At 45.4% G+C, this 20,182-nt stretch overlaps 1 protein-coding gene across 1 annotated transcript in view; it reads left to right on the top strand.

The window, feature by feature from the left end:
• LOC138468395 (zinc finger protein 84-like) overlaps window positions 1-11,885 on the top strand; it is a 96,061-nt gene extending 84,176 nt beyond the window's left edge. Inside the window, exon 3 of the mRNA XM_069608939.1 lies at window positions 7,152-11,885. Within this exon, the coding sequence (XP_069465040.1) occupies window positions 8,948-10,120 (1,173 nt within the window). The 5' untranslated portion in view covers window positions 7,152-8,947 and the 3' untranslated portion in view covers window positions 10,121-11,885. The remainder of the gene's footprint in view (window positions 1-7,151) is intronic.
• Window positions 11,886-20,182: the final 8,297 nt, after the last annotated feature.

Raw genomic sequence — 20,182 nt, 5'->3', positions numbered from 1 at the left:
CGCCTCTCCAAAAGAGGGGGATGACACTGCCATGGTCAGATTTGCAAATCGACTTTGTAGGCCCTGTAATCTGCTCGTCTAGAGGAAACAAGTACATGTTGACCGTTACATGCTTGTTTACCAAGTGGGTGGAATGTCTCCCAGCCCCAAACTGCAAGGCAGAAACAGCAGCTGCCCTGATAATTATCCACATCTTTTCCCGTTTTGGTCTACCTCAAAGGATTGAGTCAGACAGGGGTAGCCACTTCACCAGTGAAGTAATGACAAAGATGTGGGAGATACTGGGGGTCAAAAGGAAGTTACATATTGCTTACAGGCCAGCTTCTTCTGCAGCAGTGGAGAGATACAACCGAACCATTGTGAGCATATTAAAAAAGTTTGTGGCAGATTCTGGGCCAAGTTGGGATATCCGAGTACCTCTGGTCCTAATGGCCATCAGATCTACCCCTTCATCCGCAACCAAAATGTCACCATTTGAGTTGATGACGGGGCGCAAAATGGTGCTTCCCCAGCATTTGCTCTACAGGACCCAAGAGCAGACACTGATAAATGCCTCCACAACTCATGAGTATGTGGAGAATTTAAGGAAACACCTTCAACATGCTTTTGCTTATGCTCAGCGGAATCTAGAAAGATCAGGCGAGAGCATGAAGACCCACTATGATTTGAAAACTACCCGAAAGGAATATAAGGTGGGTGATCGGGTCTATCTATACAATTTCCAAAGGAACCAGGCCAAACAGCGAAAATTCCTGCCTACATGGAAGGGACCGTTTGAAATTATAGACAAGATCTCCCCTGTTGCCTATAAGATCTGCATCCCCAAAGGCAGTTTGGCAGAGGGGGAAGATAAGTGGGTCCATATATATCAGCTAAAGTGTTGCCATCCCAGGCACACTCTGCAACACTGGAGGAGTCCTCTGCAATACCAGAGGGGACCGCCCCAGAGTAATTCAATTCCAACCGTAAAATATCCCACATATAGTCTCTAAAATATTATGATTTGGGAAAAAAAATGTCTTATGATTGTATCTTGTTTTTTGTTAAAATAAGAACGCAAATGTTTTGACTATAAAATGTATATGCCACCCCACTATATCAATGGTGGGGAAGAAATGTCTACGAATAGGTATTGCCATTTTCCTTTGTCGTCCTAGGAGAAAGAAAACATGGATACTGACCACGGAAGGCGACCTGGGGACCGGGAGCGAAGATCCGAAGGGTCCGGGGTACCGCCCAATATTCCCATCAGGACGGGCGAGGAGAACCAATCGATCCAACCGGATGGAGGAAAAGATGCTGAACTGTGCCATTTGCGGAATTGGAAGAAGATGATGCAGACATACCAGTACGTGGGTCAAAACATTCTTCGCACCCGACTCCCCCTCGACTGAAATTCAAAGTGCAGTCAGGTGGGGGGGCTTTGTCAGGTGTATTGACCCACGTTTGAGTCATTAAACTGCAACATTTGGTGCTGTGGGCTTAGAAAATCCAAGATGGCCAAAAAGCCCACATGTGCGCCAGAATCCAGGAGAACCGCGCAGTTTGTGCGCACACCAAAATGGTCGCCTAACCTTCCACCCACCAGTGCGAGCGTGATGGGCCAGGGGTGCCATGAGTGGAATGTGTGCCAAAGGAAAAACAGCAGTGCCTGTTAGCTTAAAAAGCCCTTTGAAATCACCTTGGTTTCTCTGAATGCAAGCTTTCAAACATTGCAGGATATTCAAAAACCTCACTGAACACCAGCAGACATTTGGCAGAATTAAGTTTTGTGTGCATACAAAATCTGGAAAGAAAAAGAGCCCAAAACCATGTTCATAACAAAACTGGCTGAGCTGTGGAGGTCAGCAGCTTAAGTTAAACTGAACTGAAAACCACTAAAATCGAAATGTTTAAATTAAATGAGGGACCTACTTTTGAGTGTCACATAGTTTGTAACTGTTGAAATGTCATAGTTTTGAACTTAGAATCAACACTCTAGCTGCATGTGTAAAAATTGTCAGTTTGATTTGAATGTAGAAAACTGGGAACAAAAAGTGACATTTAGCTGAAACCTGGCTTAATGAAACTGGATTCTGCCCGACAACTACCCCCGACAGGAGTTGAAACTGGATCAACAGCTGTGTTCCCAGGCCTGGCTGCATTCTGCTGCCCCAAAAAAAGGAGGTCACATGGCCCTGTTGATTGAAAGGGGAGTGGCAGCTGGGGACTGCAGGAAACTGAACAATGGGCCTTCTTTGGCTCAGGCAAATGTTATATTGGGGGGGCCGTAAAGTGGCTTCCTCTTGGGGGAAACTGGGAGGGGCAGTGCCTCTGCTAGCAGCTGAGCTTGGGGGAAGTGGATAATATTTCCACCCTGTGATGTGGGAAGCCACACCCCTTTTTGACCAGAGCATAATTTAAAAAAGATAGATAACGCATAGTGCGGACTGGTCAAAATTATATAATTAATATCATTGTTCTTGTGATTTTTCTGTGCACGTTTTAAGAGGCGTTAGGACCCTGTGGTGTATTCTGGGGGGTATGCATGTTAAAAATCTGACACTTCGTTATCTGGATGAAAAGGGGAGAATTCTGTCATCAGTGGACACAACATCGTACAAAGACAGGGATCGGATGGCTTGGTGCTACAGAAAATATGTAAACTGGACCTATAATATGAGATAAATGGTACACAGATAAATATGTATTTGGATCAGAAATAGATTTGTGTGCAATTTGACAAGGGGAGGTTCCTCTGACAATAAAACCTACAGCATCACTCTGACACTCCATTTCTTCCCCCCAATCAAGGGAGAGAGGAAAGCTTGGCCAATGATAAGTGAGAGGGGCAGGCTTAGCTAGGCCCAGGCACACACCCATTTTCTTAAAACACATAAAAAGGGCCACAGAAACCCAGGTAGAGGACATTCAATTCCCTTTTCTGCGGGACGCTCTGCCGGGAGACTCCAGACTTCACATCCATCAATCTTCAGAGACCAGAAATTTCCTTCAGAACTTAAAGCAAGGGCCTAAACCCACAAACTGAGAACTCTTCTCAGCAGGCCTCAGCATCCTTAAAATAATTTGCAAACTATTCCACAGCCGGGAATCATAATTCTAACTTCTCTGCAACAAGCGACTAGAATTGTGTCATGAGAAACAGAAGGGTATTATGTCCAATTATATCCTCTGCTTATCAACAAAACAGAGCATCCTTCTTAAAAATAAGCCGCAGTCTTTTCAGCAGGAAAATGAAAGTGGCTCTCAATTGGTCAGGCAACTACAGGTACTCACTATAATGCATTTGCAAATAAGGCAGATGTGCTGATAGTGAGGGAGACTCCTCGAAGCATATGGCTCCTAGCCAACAGCGTGATACTGGCATTCTCTGGCCAGAGCTATACTCTCCAGAAATCCTGATAGTGAGGGAGACTCCTAGAAGCAGATGGCTCCTAGCCAGCAGTGTCATATTGGCATTCTCTGGCCAGAGCTATACTCTCCAGCAATCCTGATAGTGAGGGGGACTCCTAGAAGCAGATGGCTCCTAGCCAGCAGTGTCATATTGGCATTCTCTGGCCAGAGCTATACTCTCCAGCAATCCTGATAGTGAGGGAGACTCCTAGACGCAGATGGCTCCTAGCCAGCAGTGTCATATTGGCATTCTCTGGCCAGAGCTATACTCTCCAGCAATCCTGATAGTGAGGTGGACTCCTCGAAGCGGATGGCTCCTAGCCAACAGTGTCATATTGGCATTCTCTGGCCAGAGCTATACTCTCCAGCAATCCTGATAGTGAGGGAGACTCCTAGACGCAGATGGCTCCTAGCCAACAGTGTCATATTGGCATTCTCTGGCCAGAGCTATACTCTCCAGCAATCCTGATAGTGAGGGAGACTCCTAGACGCAGATGGCTCCTAGCCAGCAGTGTCATATTGGCATTCTCTGGCCAGAGCTATACTCTACAGCAATCCTGATAGTGAGGTGGACTCCTCGAAGCAGATGGCTTCTAGCCAGCAGTGTCATATTGGCATTCTCTGGCCAGAGCTATACTCTCCAGCAATCCTGATAGTGCGGGGGACTCCTCGAAGCAGATGGCTCCTAGCCAACAGTGTCATATTGGCATTCTCTGGCCAGAGCTATACTCTCCAGCAATCCTGATAGTGAGGGAGACTTGTAGAAGCAGATGGCTCCTAGCCAGCAGCGTCATATTGGCATTCTCTGGCCAGAGCTATACTCTCCAGCAATCCTGATAGTGATGGAGACTCCTAGAAGCAGATGGCTCCTAGCCAGCAGCGTGATATTGGCATTCTCTGGCCAGAGCTATACTCTCCAGCAATCCTGATAGTGAGGGGGACTCCTAGAAGCAGATGGCTCCTAGCCAACAGCGTGATATTGGCATTCTCTGGCCAGAGCTATACTCTCCAGCAATCCTGATAGTGAGGGAGACTCCTAGAAGCAGATGGCTCCTAGCCAGCAGCGTCATATTGGCATTCTCTGGCCAGAGCTATACTCTCCTCTCCAGCAATCCTGATAGTGAGGTGGACTCCTCGAAGCAGATGGCTCCTAGCCAGCAGTGTCATATTGGCATTCTCTGGCCAGAGCTATACTCTCCAGCAATCCTGATAGTGAGGGGGACTCCTAGAAGCAGATGGCTCCTAGCCAACAGTGTGATATTGGCATTCTCTGGCCAGAGCTATACTCTCCAGCAATCCTGATAGTGAGGGGGACTCCTCGAAGCAGATGGCTCCTAGCCAACAGCGTGATATTGGCATTCTCTGGCCAGAGCTATACTTTCCAGCAATCCTGATAGTGAGGGAGACTCCTAGAAGCAGATGGCTCCTAGCCAACAGCGTGATATTGGCATTCTCTGACCAGAGCTATACTCTCCAGCAATCCTGATAGTGCGGGGGACTCCTCGAAGCAGATGGCTCCTAGCCAACAGCGTGATATTGGCATTCTCTGGCCAGAGCTATACTCTCCAGCAATCCTGATAGTGAGGGAGACTCCTAGAAGCGGATGGATCCTAGCCAACAGCGTGATATTGGCATTCTCTGGCCATAGCTATACTCTCCAGCAATCCTGATAGTGAGGGAGACTCCTAGAAGCGGATGGCTACTAGCCAGCAGCGTGATATTGGCATTCTCTGGCCAGAGCTATACTTTCCAGCAATCCTGATAGTGAGGGAGACTCCTAGAAGCGGATGGCTCCTAGCCAACAGCGTGATATTGGCATTCTCTGGCCATAGCTATACTCTCCAGCAATCCTGATAGTGAGGGAGACTCCTTGAAGCAGATGGCTCCTAGCCAACAGCGTGATATTGGCATTCTCTGACCAGAGCTATACTTTCCAGCAATCCTGATAGTGAGGGGGACTCCTCAAAGCAGATGGCTCCTAGCCAACAGCGTGATATTGGCATTCTCTGGCCAGAGCTATACTTTACAGCAATCCTGATAGTGAGTGAGACTCCTAGAAGCAGATACTGGCATTCTCTGGCCAGAGCTATACTCTCCAGCAATCCTGATAGTGAGGGAGACTCCTAGAAGCAGATGGCTCCTAGCCAGCAGTGTGATACTGGCATTCTCTGGCCAGAGCTATACTCTCCAGCAATCCTGATAGTGAGGGGGACTCCTAGAAGCAGATGGCTCCTAGCCAACAGCGTGATATTGGCATTCTCTGGCCAGAGCTATACTTTCCAGCAATCCTGATAGTGAGGTGGACTCCTAGAAGCAGATGGCTCCTAGCCAACAGCATGATAGTTGCACTCCCTGACCAGAGCTATACTTTCCCGCAATCCTGATAGTGAGGGAGACTCCTAGACGCAAATGGCTCCTAGCCAGCAGTGTGATATTGGCATTCTCTGGCCAGAGCTATACTCTCCAGCAATCCTGATAGTGAGGGGGACTCCTCGAAGCAGATGGCTCCTAGCCAACAGCGTGATATTGACATTCTCTGGCCAGAGCTATACTCTCCAGCAATCCTGATAGTGAGGGAGACTCCTAGAAGCAGATGGCTCCTAGCCAACAGTGTGATATTGGCATTCTCTTGGCATTCTCTGGCCAGAGCTATACTTTCCAGCAATCCTGATAGTGAGGGGGACTCCTCGAAGCAGATGGCTCCTAGCCAACAGCGTGATATTGGAATTCTCTGGCCAGAGCTATACTCTCCAGCAATCCTGATAGTGAGGGAGACTCCTAGAAGCAGATGGCTCCTAGCCAACAGCGTGATATTGGCATTCTCTGGCCAGAGCTATACTTTCCAGCAATCATATAAGAGATTGCTGTGTTTCCAGAGGTATCTGAGTTTAAACTCAAGGTTTGATTGTCAACATGGCCTGCACCATTCTCACAGTGGGAAGACACATGTGCCTTTTGCTAAACCTCAATACAGTCCTTGTCGCTTCAATAGTAATAGCTATTTTATATTTATTTACTTATTTTATTGTTTATATTGCAGACCTAGCTCAAGAGCAGCGCAGCGCTGTCCAGGGTGTGGGTAGCCAGCGTTTGGGATAGTGTCTTTTAACAGTAGCGTAGTACTGTGAGTTGCAGTTTGAGCATCTATCGAGATTAGTCCTTGCATAACAGGGGCAATATAAATGTGCTCACAGTTAATTATTGGTCCCTTCCTAGGCTGTTGAGAAGATGGAGATCAACTGCTGACCTAAACTAAAGCTTCTGACCTCCACATTCATACTTACAAATGTGGCATTTTCATGTGCTAGTTCATGGTTTGCCAGATACATAAGATGCTAGGAAATAACAGCTTGACCCTGATAAGTAAAGTATCCACTTATAATGTTTTGTTCTTCTAGCTTCCTTTTGGCATTTAAGATTTTTTATTATATTTTTTACGATCTTGTATGCTGAAAGTAAGGTCTAACTATAGAAAACAAAATGTTCCAGCTGCTGGTCACATCTGTAACCATTGTATTATTTGTTTAATCAACGGAGCATTACTTCTCTGCCACCCATTGGTAATGGTGATGTTTATTTATAAAGCTCCTATACACAGGCAAGTGCCTTGTCTCATATAGATGGGACTTCAAAGTGCTATCAGTTTCTTCATGAAAGCAATTCTTTAGCACGCATCACTAGTACTGAGAACCAGTCTGCTAAATGTCATGCCTGTGATCTGGAGCATGTAATAATTATTATGTGAATCTCCTTTTCAGTCTGCAGGTGATTGATGCCCGGAAAATGCCAAACAGTGATTCTGCTGATTCTTCTGATGGAATAATAAAGCGCAGTGCTCAGTCTACACATCTGGAAACACAGTGATTCTGCTGATTCTTCTGATGGAATAATACAGCGCAGTGCTCAGTCTGCACATCTGGAAACAGTGATTCTGCTGATTCTTCTGATGGATTAATACAGCGCAGTGCTCAGTCTACACATCTGGAAACACAGTGATTCTGCTGATTCTTCTGATGGATTAATACAGCGCAGTGCTCAGTCTACACATCTGGAAACACAGTGATTCTGCTGGTTCTTCTGATGGAATAATAAAGCGCAGTGCTCAGTCTACACATCTGGAAACACAGTGATTCTGCTGATTCTTCTGATGGAATAATACAGCGCAGTGCTCAGTCTACACATCTGGAAACACAGTGATTCTGCTGATTCTTCTGATGGAATAATACAGCGCAGTGCTCAGTCTACACATCTGGAAACACAGTGATTCTGCTGATTCTTCTGATGGATTAATACAGCGCAGTGCTCAGTCTACACATCTGGAAACACAGTGATTCTGCGGATTCTTCTGGTGGATTAATACAGCGCAGTGCTCAGTCTACACATCTGGAAACACAGTGATTCTGCTGATTCTTCTGATGGATTAATACAGCGCAGTGCTCAGTCTACACATCTGGAAACACAGTGATTCTGCTGATTCTTCTGATGGAATAATACAGCGCAGTGCTCAGTCTACACATCTGGAAACACAGTGATTCTGCTGATTCTTCTGATGGAATAATACAGCGCAGTGCTCAGTCTACACATCTGGAAACACAGTGATTCTGCTAATTCTTCTGATGGAATAATACAGCGCAGTGCTCAGTCTACACATCTGGAAACACAATTGATTCTGCTGATTCTTCTGATGGATTAATACAGTGCAGTGCTCAGTCTACACATCTGGAAACACAGTGATTCTGCTGATTCTTCTGATGGAATAATACAGCGGAGTGCTCAGTCTACACACCTGGAAACACAGTGATTCTGCTGATTCTTCTGATGGAATAATACAGCGCAGTGCTCAGTCTACACATCTGGAAACACAGTGATTCTGCTGATTCTTCTGATGGAATAATACAGGGCAGTGCTCAGTCTACACATCTGGAAACACAATTGATTCTGCTGATACTTCTGATGGAATAATACAGCGCAGTGCTCAGTCTACACATCTGGAAACACAGTGATTCTGCTGATTCTTCTGATGGAATAATACAGCGCAGTGCTCAGTCTACACATCTGGAAACACAGTGATTCTGCTGATTCTTCTGATGGAATAATACAGGGCAGTGCTCAGTCTACACATCTGGAAACACAATTGATTCTGCTGATTCTTCTGTTGGATTAATACAGTGCAGTGCTCAGTCTACACATCTGGAAACACAGTGATTCTGCTGATTCTTCTGATGGAATAATACAGCGCGTGTTCAGTCTACACATCTGGAAACCCAGTGATTCTGCTGATTCTTCTGATGGATTAATACAGCGCAGCGCTCAGTCTACACATCTTAAAAGGATCCAAGTCTAGGCACTATTGACTTTGCATTTTCATTTTGAACTATTCCTCATTACATTTCATAGTCACGAGGAACTGCGATTGCTGAAGCCTAATGAATACCAGATTGTCAGGCAAACGTCTTCATGGTAACATCCAACATCCTACAACATAGATACAAAATGGGATATTGAATGGTAGACCACAGCATAATATTTTCTGCAAGCAAAGCCTCTTGTTTGAATGTCGGGAATGTTCAATGGGAAGGAACCTCTTATTATGCACCTGATGTCACATACAGATGAAACGCCTTATCAGTGCACTAAATGTGGGAAACGTTTCAGTAAAGATGGATCTCTCGTTAAGCACCTGAGAACACATACAGGTGAGAAACCCTATGACTGCACTGAATGTGGGAAAAAGTTCAGTCGGAAGGATCGTCTTATGTACCACCTGAGAGCACATACAGAAGAGAAACCTTATCAGTGCCATGAATGCGGAAAAAGGTTCCGTCACAAGGAAATACTTATTAGCCACCAGAGAACACATACAGGTGAAAAGCCTCATCAGTGCACTGAGTGCAGAAAAAGGTTCAGTCAGAAAGGACATCTTATTGTCCACCAGAGAACACATACAGGAGAGAAACCTCATCCATGCCCTGACTGCGGGAAACATTTTAGTGAGAAGGGATCTCTTATAAAGCACCTCAGAACACACACAGGTGAAAAACCCTATGAGTGCACTCAATGTGGGAAAAGGTTCAGTGTGAAAGTAAATCTTAATCATCACATGAGAATACATAAACATGAGAAACCTCATCAGTGCACTGAGTGTGGGAAAAGATTCAGTCGCAAGGAATCTCTTGTATTCCACCACAGAACACATACAGGTGAGAAATTCCATCTGTGCACTTACTGTGGGAAGAGGTTCAGTCAAAAGGGAAATCTTCTTTGCCACCAGCGAACCCATACAGGTGAAAAACCCCATCCGTGTACAGAATGCAACAAAAGGTTCAGTGAGAAGGGATCTCTTATTAAGCACCTGAGAATACATACAGGGGAAAAGCCTTATGAGTGTACTGAATGTGGGAAAAGCTTCCATCAGAAGGCAAATCTTACTAGCCACCAGAGAACACATACAGGTGAAAAACCTTATCAGTGTACTAAATGTGGGAAAAGCTTCCATCAGAAGGCAAATCTTACTAGCCACCAGAGAACACATACAGGTGAAAAACCTTATCAGTGTACTAAATGTGGGAAAAGCTTCCATCAGAAGGCAAATCTTACTAGCCACCAGAGAACACATACAGGTGAAAAACCTTATCAGTGTACTAAATGTGGGAAAAGCTTCCATCAGAAGGGAAATCTTATTGGCCACCTGAAAAGACATACATGTGAGAAATCTTATCTGCACTGATCATTTAAAAAAAAACATCAATGAGCAGGGAGTTTTTTTGTTGACTGAAATTGTCATTGCAAGAGTCCAAAACCCTAAGGCCATCTCTCCTCAGCTATTTGGTTTTTATCGGCTACTAAAGCGCTGTGCATTTCTCAAAGAGGCTTCTGCACAAAATACTAATTACTTTTGACGGAAGCACTGGTGTTTAAAATGCATCTCTCCAGGAATGTTAGAATGCGAGAGCCCGACTTCCGTGCTTAAGTACCCTCCCCATGAAAGAGCACATTAGGAAGAAAAAAGGGAGCGCCTAATATTACCCGTTTAGAAACACTGCATACTCCTTAAAAACAGTGAAATATATTTTAAAAAAGAGTAAACATTCTCAAAACAAAAAATGGGAAACATCGGGCACAGCAGCTTGCCCTCCTGCTTTCACCCACAGATCACCAGCGATATGTTCTGATCAGTAGTACCATCAGTGCCGTTTTGAAGAAGGAGAGGTTCATATATGACTGCCTGGTCTGAGGAGGAATTACAAGGTCAACATTGATCTTTTAGTTTTAATGAGTTTGTAGGTGTACATTTCATTTTTTAGTCCCTACAAATAATAGTGGTGCCTAAAATAGACATACTCCCAACTTCAAAAATAGATTGCTCTCAGAATTTCCAGGAAGTGTGTGCCTCGCCTGGAAGCCCTTCTATCTGAATCCTGCAGCTTTTGCCCATTTGTAGTCAATTCTAAAACTGTTTACTCTACCCCTCCTTCGCCACTGCCTTGAGACTATTGCCTTCTGTTATTGGAGAACTTGAGATTAGTAGCTGGTTCCATGCGCCAGGATCGGCTTCCAGGGGTGCTCATTACAGAAGAGTGGGTGCAACGTCCTCTAATTGAACACCGATGAAGATGCTGAAGGAGGCAAAGCTTTCCATTTTTAGGAACATCCATTTCTTTAAAAAAAAACAGTAACATGAAATTAAAAATAAATGTTCACCCTGCTATAATTCCTACACATTTTTAAATCAAATTGTGTCGCTTCTTGATAAGAGTATAAACCTCTCAATATCATAGTGGTTCCATATGAAATCTAAGACTGAATTGTGGACAAAATGCTTCTTTTGCCAAATGAAATCTGAAAATATTGAAAATCATCCAATATCTGTTGCTATAACATAAAATGTTTGATTTCTTCCTAGTGCCTCTAGTTGCATTTCACATCTATTTCTTTCGCCTGGCTTTGCTCCAGTGCAAACTGTTTTCTGGAACAGGAGCAGAACCATTTTTTTTAATTGGTCAGGTGATATGATAGGTTATTTATAACGCACTTAATACCCAGCGGTTTCTAAGCCTGGACCTGGAGATCGAACCTGTGCTGCTCCGTGTGGTCTCGCTTCCAAGGCAAGCACGTTGCCCCTGAGCTATCCTCCCTGCAGCTGGTCCCCCTGATCTCAGTTTCATGTTGGAATGAGTGTGATCGTGAACCTTTTGTATTTTTTTGTTTGTTCCATTGGTTACTGATTTAGGATGTTTTCCCTTTTTTCAAATGTCTTGACAGCCACCCCACCCAAATTACTCTGATGGGACTTTCCAATAACTACCAGATTCCCCCATGGACCCTGATATTCTCCTCTGCTGGTATTTTCATAATGAACTGTTCAATGTACTGTGATCTGGATTCAGGTAGGTGGCTTGATGGACTGCTGTTGAGTATGTCCTAATGCTTTCAGAGTTAAATATGTGTATGTCTGTATGTTCATCTAAAATACATTTTGAGCATAGATTTTACTCAAGTTTGTATTTCTGAGTTTTTCTTGGATTTCACACAACCTTGATGACCACAACATCTGACTTTATGTATTGCACATTCAGGCAACCTCAGTGGGCTCCCAGCCTTATTGCCATTATTATCAGCCATTTCTTGGCGGCAGGACCATTATATGTGGCAAAGCAAAGCTCACAGTCGCACTCGCTGTGGAAAATAAAACAGAGGGCTGAAACTGGGACAGGGCATGGCGCAGGATGGATATGGCGTGTAGGTGCTTTGGAAATTAACAGGAGGGTAAAGTTGACAACCTCATGCTGCCAGCAGACTTTAGCATGCCAACAGAAACACACACCTTCTTGAAGGAAAGACAGAACCACGCCTCGTCATCATCTTGAAGAACTCCTGGGCTCCCGCCCTGTGGAATGCCCTCCCTAAACATCTTGCTGACAGCGACTCAACCACTCTTTTCATGAAACATCTGAATACTTTTATTTTTGATGCTGAACTCGGCTAAAGGACTTGAAAACCTTTTCCAGATCCTAATAAGCCAACATTCCAACACAACTTTGTTCTCTTTGGCTTGTTTCCTGGTGTCCCTCTCTTTCTTGCCTCCATGTTTCTCTTTGTAAGCGCCTAGAGCCTACGGGTTAGTGGCGCTATAGAAAATTACAGATAGATAGATAGAATGTGAAGTTGGGAGTGTAAACGGCAGACAAGCTGGATCGCATCAGAGACGCAGGAATGTGGGCAGCCTTTGCACCTTGCTAGCTGGTTGGATTCTAGGAGCCAGCCATTGCTAATACACATTCATTGCTGGGCCATACTAGCCGGTATGGCTCCGAAATCCCATTATGGCCTGGAAATAGGCCAACTAGGGGGAGTCACATGCTCCCCTGAGGGCGCTCGGTGCAGCAATTCCAAGATGCGAGGGAGCGCTGCGCTGTCAGTCCCGCCATGGACATGACTCTCAACATGACACTCCTTCTCATCACAAAGATCGCTATCCTCACAACCCAGCCATGGGCAGGGCTCCCTCTCATCATTGGGAGCACCGTGTTGAGTGCCCAGCTTCTTGCCTGGGCTGCACCTGACAGGTGCGGCCTGTGCAAAGTGAATCCCGGTATCTCCCCCCACATCCTGCTTACCTTAAGGTGGGGGGCAAGCCTCCGCCCCAGTCCCTTACTGAATCTTCTGCCGGGCCGCATCAGGCAGATGCAGCCGGCTTCTCTACTCGTGCCACTTAACTTGGCCTGGCTTCGCCACCCTCCTCACCACGTTGTATGGAGTTGCTGGGCACTAGCGAGTCCCCAGCAACCACTTAAAGCTCATTTCTATTTCAGTTGGGAGATAATAGCTTTATAGACAGTGCACAGTGGACAGGGAGCAGAATTCCTACAAAAAAAATAACAATCTACAAACCAGCAAGACCCCTCAGGTCAAGGAACGAAATCCGCCTGGAACCTAAACCATACCTCAAGAAGAAACTGGGAGGCACCTCCTTCTACCACTTAGCCGCAAAAACCTGGAACAACATCCCAAAAGACATAAGAAACACAAAAAATCACCTAAAATTTCGGAAATTACTAAAAACCTGGCTCTTCAACACCACAGACTCAAACTGAAAACCGAAACAGAAAGGAAAGGGATGAATAAACTGGACAAGGAAAACCCCTAGTACAGACTGTGGACATCTCCCTATGTGAAGGGACACACACAAAGGACGCCAGTTAGAGGGGAACACAGGTGACACCCAAACTGAGATGGAATCAACATCCCACCCAACAACTGCACTCGTACGTAAATTACCAACGTGTACCACAGTATAGTGGAATTATCGGGATATTAGCAATCACCACACTGTAGGAGCTGTGGACATGGACAGGTACGCTAGCCGTATGAGTGGGAAGGGAAGACTGGGGGATGAGGGGGCCAGATGTGAAAGGGACCTGGAAGGCGGACGGACCCAGATCAGGACAGAGGCGCAGGGGCGCTCACGAATCCCACCTGGGGAGATTACAGAAGCCCAGCGCCTCAATTCAGGATAAAGATGCCAACTAACCAATTGCACTAACAATTTCCCCCTCTGCATACACCTCCCAAACTCCAAACCAAACACAACCACAAACCTACAGCACAACAAACCACAAAAACATCACTACATTGCAACAACAAAACAAAAAACACACAGACTCGCACAACAGTACGCAACGACTACTGGCCGCAAAACACCCCATGCCAAGCAAACGGACCCACCGGGCTGAGGCCGCCAACAGCACATCACTGTTCTCTTGCACTTTTCCAGCTACTTCCCACTAACCACCCTTCCCTTCCTCTTTCAGAGCCGCCAGAGCGCCAGGGGACCACTCCGGTGGTGATAGTGCACAGTACAAATGTCCTTCAACATTAACTCTGGCCATACTGGGAATTATGGGCAAGTAAACCTTGTTAAACACCCTTACTGCGTTCAGGCCTTTAACTCAGTCTTCAGGGCCCGTAACTCCTGGTGTGGCCCTCTGGCTAGCTCTATAAAGCTACATTTGGACCCGGGGAAGACAGTTTAGCTAATCTTCCCCGGGTGGTGTCATTTTTGGTTTTTATGTGGGGAGGCAACAGGGAGCTTTCCTCTGGCCAACCTTGGCTCGGGCTGGTGGGCCGTTACCGGGCATGGCCACCCCACTCTTAACAGGATGAAAGCCATATTAAATTAAACTTAATCAACCAGTCCTAGTTATGGCAGCACTGCCTACTTTCACATTCAGATGGACAGAGGACCAACCGATGCTTGCAGGCACATAAGAAATGAGTCTCCATTGTATTACATGTTAAGGTTTAAAAGGGTTCGATCAAAATTAATATATAAGCAGTGCTTTATCCTTAAACCTAGAACCTTTATTCTCAAACCTAGAACCTAATCACTAAAGTGTAAACTATTTGAACACATCGATTACTTGTCGATTAGCTAACCTTATTTTGACCAGAATTAATTAAAATCTAATTGAATATAAGTTAACCAGAACTATGTGCGCACCCTTTAAATTCCATTAATAAAGACTTTTACTCATTTGAGGATTTTAATGACAGCGTCATTTATATATAATCATTTAGAAAAATGTATCCTGAGATGAAAAATAAATACAATAAGTGTATTTTTGAACAGCCACAAAAAGCGTATCCTTAAACAGCCGACACGTGTTTCGACCTTCTCGGTCATTCTCAAGGCTGATATATAACATAACGCATTCAGCATTCACAATACTCCAAAAAACAACAATTACAGCCTATTCTTGCACTAAGAATCCATCTCTAACATGTTGAACAATGTGTACATTTTCAAAAAATGATATGGAAGGAGAAATAACAAAGAAGACCTACAAATAAAAATGCGTCATTAGTTGAAACATATCATCACATATGGGCAGCATTACTATTCCGTAACCGCACCCATGATCACCTCTTGTGATTATCTATTGCATTAATTGGCTTAATTTACAGATTTACTGAAAACAACCGGGCCTCATTTCACGGACGGTGGTGGCTATTAGCACCTTGGTCCATGGCGGTAAAATACCGGCACTGCCTTGGTGGAAAGGGGAATTACCGCCCTATTCCAAGGTTGGTGGGGCGGTAATTCCCCCTTGCCCCATTGCCCTTCCCCATTCCCATTTTTGCCCCATAGGGCATAATGGGAATGGGGAAGGTGCTAATAACGGCACCGCAAATTGCGGTACCGTAATTAGCTCCCTGGTCCCTTTGCGGATTGGTTTTTAACGCCTGCAAAAAGCAGGCGTTACATTCTCCAACCTGCAAAGGGACCTCGTAGTAAGGCGGTAAGGTTTTACCGGTACCGGTAAAATACTGGTACCGGTAAACCCTTACCGCCGTCCGTGTAATGAGGCCCTAAGTGTTTTCTCACTTTTCCTAACTTGAATAAAGATATGTGCCATTCACCTTTGTGTGGCTAATATCGTTAATATTGGCACTCACCACAGTGCTCTCTTATCGAGACCTTAGATTGGCCTTGCAGCTGACTTACAATTCTGAAATAACATTCTCATTAAGCCAAATTTATGGCTACATATAGTGTGGGATAATGTTCACCAGAAAAGAAAGAAGTGTTCACAAAATGACAAGTCAGGATGGTATAACTGGGGTCTCCCTTCCTCAGGTTTTTAGCACAGGACAAGATGGGACTCTCGAGCAGAGCATACAAGCACGAGTTTCCAGTTTGTTCCCAAAATATCAAGGCCTTCTCTGGTCAAGTCTCTTTTACGCAAAAGTCTCTTGCCTCAGAGGACCTGCTGTGCTATAAACAACAAAACAAAAGTTCCTTTCAGTTTTTCTTCACGTCAGGTGATTTCCCTTCACTCATGGATCCCCCTGAACTGAGCAGGATACTGGTGCAAGGTAACTGAATCTAGGTAACAAAAACAGGCTGGAAAGCTGGACTGGAACACAAGAACTATACATGGCAATGCCTTTGGAAACAGGACTAGAACGAAGGGGAAAGGATACAAACAGAAGCAAGATAATCAAAGACTGACTAATGGGGTAATGTTTGGAAGTAAATAGACCTGAAAGCAAGGAAATGGCAGAGAAGGGAGCAGCGGAGACTGACAGGAAACAGCACAAGTAACAGAGACTGAAGGCTGCAGGGATGCAGTGCAGGGGCTGGGGCTGGGTGTTGTAGGAAATCAGGACAAGGAACGAGTAAAATGCTGCAGGGTGAAGCAGAAAGGCGAGTAGCAAACACACTGGCAGCAGGAAGAGGGTGCAGGACAGAGCCTGCAAGGCAAGAGTATAAGAATGGCAGCCTGGCAGCAGAGGATCGAGGAAGAGTTGCAGGCAAAGCACAAGGCAGAAGTCCGCCAGGCAGAGAGAGAGAATCCAAATGGGTCACAGCTGCACAAGGCTCAGAAAGCAATGCAACATCAAGGAAGATTGAGGGTGTGGCAGCATGTAAGCAGTGCTAGCCGGGCGCTAAGCCAGGGTGGAGCTGCATGATTGGGCGGAACACAAGCAGCAACAAGTGTGGTAAATGGAAATCGCTGGCATGGGCGTTGGGAGAGGATCCAGTGCTGTCAAACACCAGGAGTTTTTGTATGGATACAAAAGCACAATAATTGCCGTGGCATTTTGAATGTTGCAGTCTGTTGAAAGGAGTCTGCTTCCAGTCACAGTGAAACCAGTGTGCATGCAACTTAGATTCCAAAAGAATTTCCGGATTGGGCTGCCAGGGTTTTCAGGTATCTTCCAGGTGCATTATGGGAATTGAAATCCATGTTTTACAAAATACAGATCTATGGAAAGACATTATAATAATGATTGAGGGTCTTTTTTGGAGATGTAGACAACACCCCGCAGGCCTGCAGACAGCGCCACCCAGAGGTAGAGATTCAGAGACGTGACAGATATCAGTGTCCCCGTCAGAACTTTCCCTATTTTGTTTTAAATCTTTTAGATTATTTGGGCACCCGGCTGGCATTTTCGGGTCAGGTCCATCAGTCTTAGGGGCCTGTCGCCTTCCTCGTAAAATATTTGGGATTATTTGGAGATGAACATCTGAGCGCATGCAGCAGACACTTTTCATTTCAGATCTAAGCTTTTCTAACCAGGGATGGAGAGAGGTATTTTGGTTCCTGTTATGTGTAAGCTCGGCCATTTGCTGCTCGGTCGTTAGACTTAATTCCCATTGCTTAAGTTTATAGGACCATTGCCAGATACATCGCCCTCTGAGGATGGCGTTATACGCATCGCTGCTCCTGAGCGAGTTGTATTTGTCAACTAAATTCTTATCCCAGAAGGTTTCATTCCCTTTCACCAAGTTCTCCATGAAGTCTGGGTATTGCAGGGTTGTTAGATTAAGTCTTCAGGTTGGGGTTTGTTTAGGCCCATTCAGACAGGTGATCCTCATCACTACAGGGGCGCGCTGTCATAGGGAGTATGTCACATTGATCAATCATTGGGAGGACATTGGCTGGAAGTAGCCAACAGTCCAATCTGGCATAGCTGCGGTGGTGATGTGAATAGTTAGGGAAATCCCTTTGTGATGGGTGCAATGTCCTCCATACGTCTACTATATGGAGCTCTTCAATCAGGGCAATTAGGGTTCTGTTCTTGTGGGGTGCATGTTGTGGTGTGGCTGCTGTGCTCTGTTCGCTTTTCTATTGCGTGTGAGAGAGCAATGTTAATGTCCCCCCCCAGGAGTGTCAGCTGCCCAATGAAAGATGTGAATGAATGTGTGAAAAGGCCAGCATTCTCCTCCGTTGACCCGTTCATGTGAATCAGGGTAAGTGGCTTTTGGTATAGTGTCCCATGTCCCAGAGGATACCTCCCTCATGGTCTAATATACTATCAAGAACCTTCAACGGGATCCTTCTGTGAAGGAACATGGAGACCCCTCTTTTTTATAACATGGTGCATGGAATGCTTGACCCGCCCATCGGCTGAGTTGCTTAGCCGATTCCATCTTGTCCAGATGCGTCTCTTGTAGAAAAATTACATCCCCCTGATTGTCTCTCATGGCATTTAGAAGGCTGCATTTTTTGATTGGGTTCCCCATCCCTTGTATGTTTAATGTTATACATGTATGGGTAACAATCTTAGGTTAGGTATAAAGGCCTTACAGGTCCCTTTAACACGGTTAGGTTCAGCGTTCTGCACCCTGTCGTGATCGTGTCATTGTGGCCTGGTCTCTAGGGGTGTGTATTTATAATGGCAATCGCCTGTCTCTGGCATGACGGGCGCTCGTCAGCCTGGTCCAGCACTCTATCTGTGCATAAGTAAGACATTATTTCAAGCCATGACTGTAACGTACCTGGACATTGCATCATAGACATACATCAATCATAATGTCTAACAAGAAACCCAGGAAACAGTCTCCTAGCAGGATCCCAATAAGAAGACAGAATAACCAATGAAAGAGCCGGAGAGGAGGCCTCTGTAGCCATTTCACTGACTCTATGCATAGCTTAGCCAGAGGAAAGAACAAAAAGGGACAAGAGCATTTGTCACAGTGCGCAAAGGTAGATGTGCCGCATTGGGTACAAACATCTCTGCATTGGTCCCCTCGGCGGAATGTGCAAGCAGAGATATTTGGGCCATCTCTGCTGACTTATCTCCAGGCGGACCGCAGGTCGCTTAAAGTCCGGTCCGTGCAGTAGTGGTTGTGGGTAGTTCCATTCAAGCCTTCAAGCCTGCGTGTAGTGGTCTCTTGATGTGAGTTCTCGCCTTATCAGTAGTTCAGTGTTCGACCCTGTGCATTCAGTGATGAAATAGTACATTGGGATGCTGCCCCTGCAGGCACACAGTTTCAAATACCTGATATCTCGCTAAACCTTCTGGCCTTCTTTTCCATAACCTGGTTTGGTCTCTAGGTTACTGCCCAACCCTTTTCCTGTGATTCTGAGAATTCAGGCATCGTTGTGATTGTTGGTCAACGTCCTTCTGGGCAGCTTGGATTTTCGAGTGTGCTATCCGGTCAGCCTCAATTGTGTTGTGTTGTTGCAGAAAATGCCAAGGGTCCCCCAGGGAATGAAACAAGTGCCACTGTTGTTGATGGTTCAAGCACCACACTGTGGGAAATGTCAGGACCTCGATCAGTGGGTTAAATTCCTTGCGTCGCCTGGACACTTCCACAGAGAAGTCATTAAATATGCGTATGTTTGCTCCCTATTTTTGTATTATTCCTTGTGAACGATATGACTTCATCGATAGGAGAATGGGTTGAAAGTTTAAGAACCTCACTGTTATTCTTGGCAGCTCACTTTTATTGCATTTGGGTGCGGGTGCTCTAGGAGCTCTGGGAGCTCTCTCAATAACTTATTTGAGCAGGTTAGAGATTTGTAAGTTCTCTTGAAACAGCCCTCCATGTCTGTGCCTTCCAGATTTACATGAACGCCCTCCAGGCGCAAATTATGTCGCCTAGGGCGATGCTCTTGGTCTTCAGTTTTTTGCGCCCAGTCTTTGGATTTCCTTAATCACAGTGGCTAGTTCTTTGTGATTGTCTTCCATCGCTTAATGGACATTTGATTCATGTGATACCTTTGGCTTGTAGGTTAATGCAGCTGTTTATGTCTTTCGTCTCTTTTATTATACTTTGCACTGTAGTGTTAGTCCCTTGGGTGCATTGGTTTATGGACTTCATCACTGCCAAAGTTTCTTGCCCTTGCGCTGACATGTCCATTTCGCTCAGGCATCTGGAGGATCTCTGTGGGTTTAGGGGTTGTTTGCTGTTCCCATCGTTGTGGCCGTGTCTGAAACAGAGGATAGTCTGCACATGCTTGAGAGCAGGTCTATGGGGCTCATTACAGGAATTCTG

The sequence above is a fragment of the Ambystoma mexicanum genome, chromosome 4q, assembly GCF_040938575.1.
Source record: "Ambystoma mexicanum isolate Mex_15411 chromosome 4q, UKY_AmexF1_1, whole genome shotgun sequence".
Lineage (NCBI taxonomy): Eukaryota > Metazoa > Chordata > Amphibia > Caudata > Ambystomatidae > Ambystoma > Ambystoma mexicanum.
Note: the sequence above shows the minus strand (reverse complement) of the source record. Positions and strands in the feature narration are given on the sequence as shown.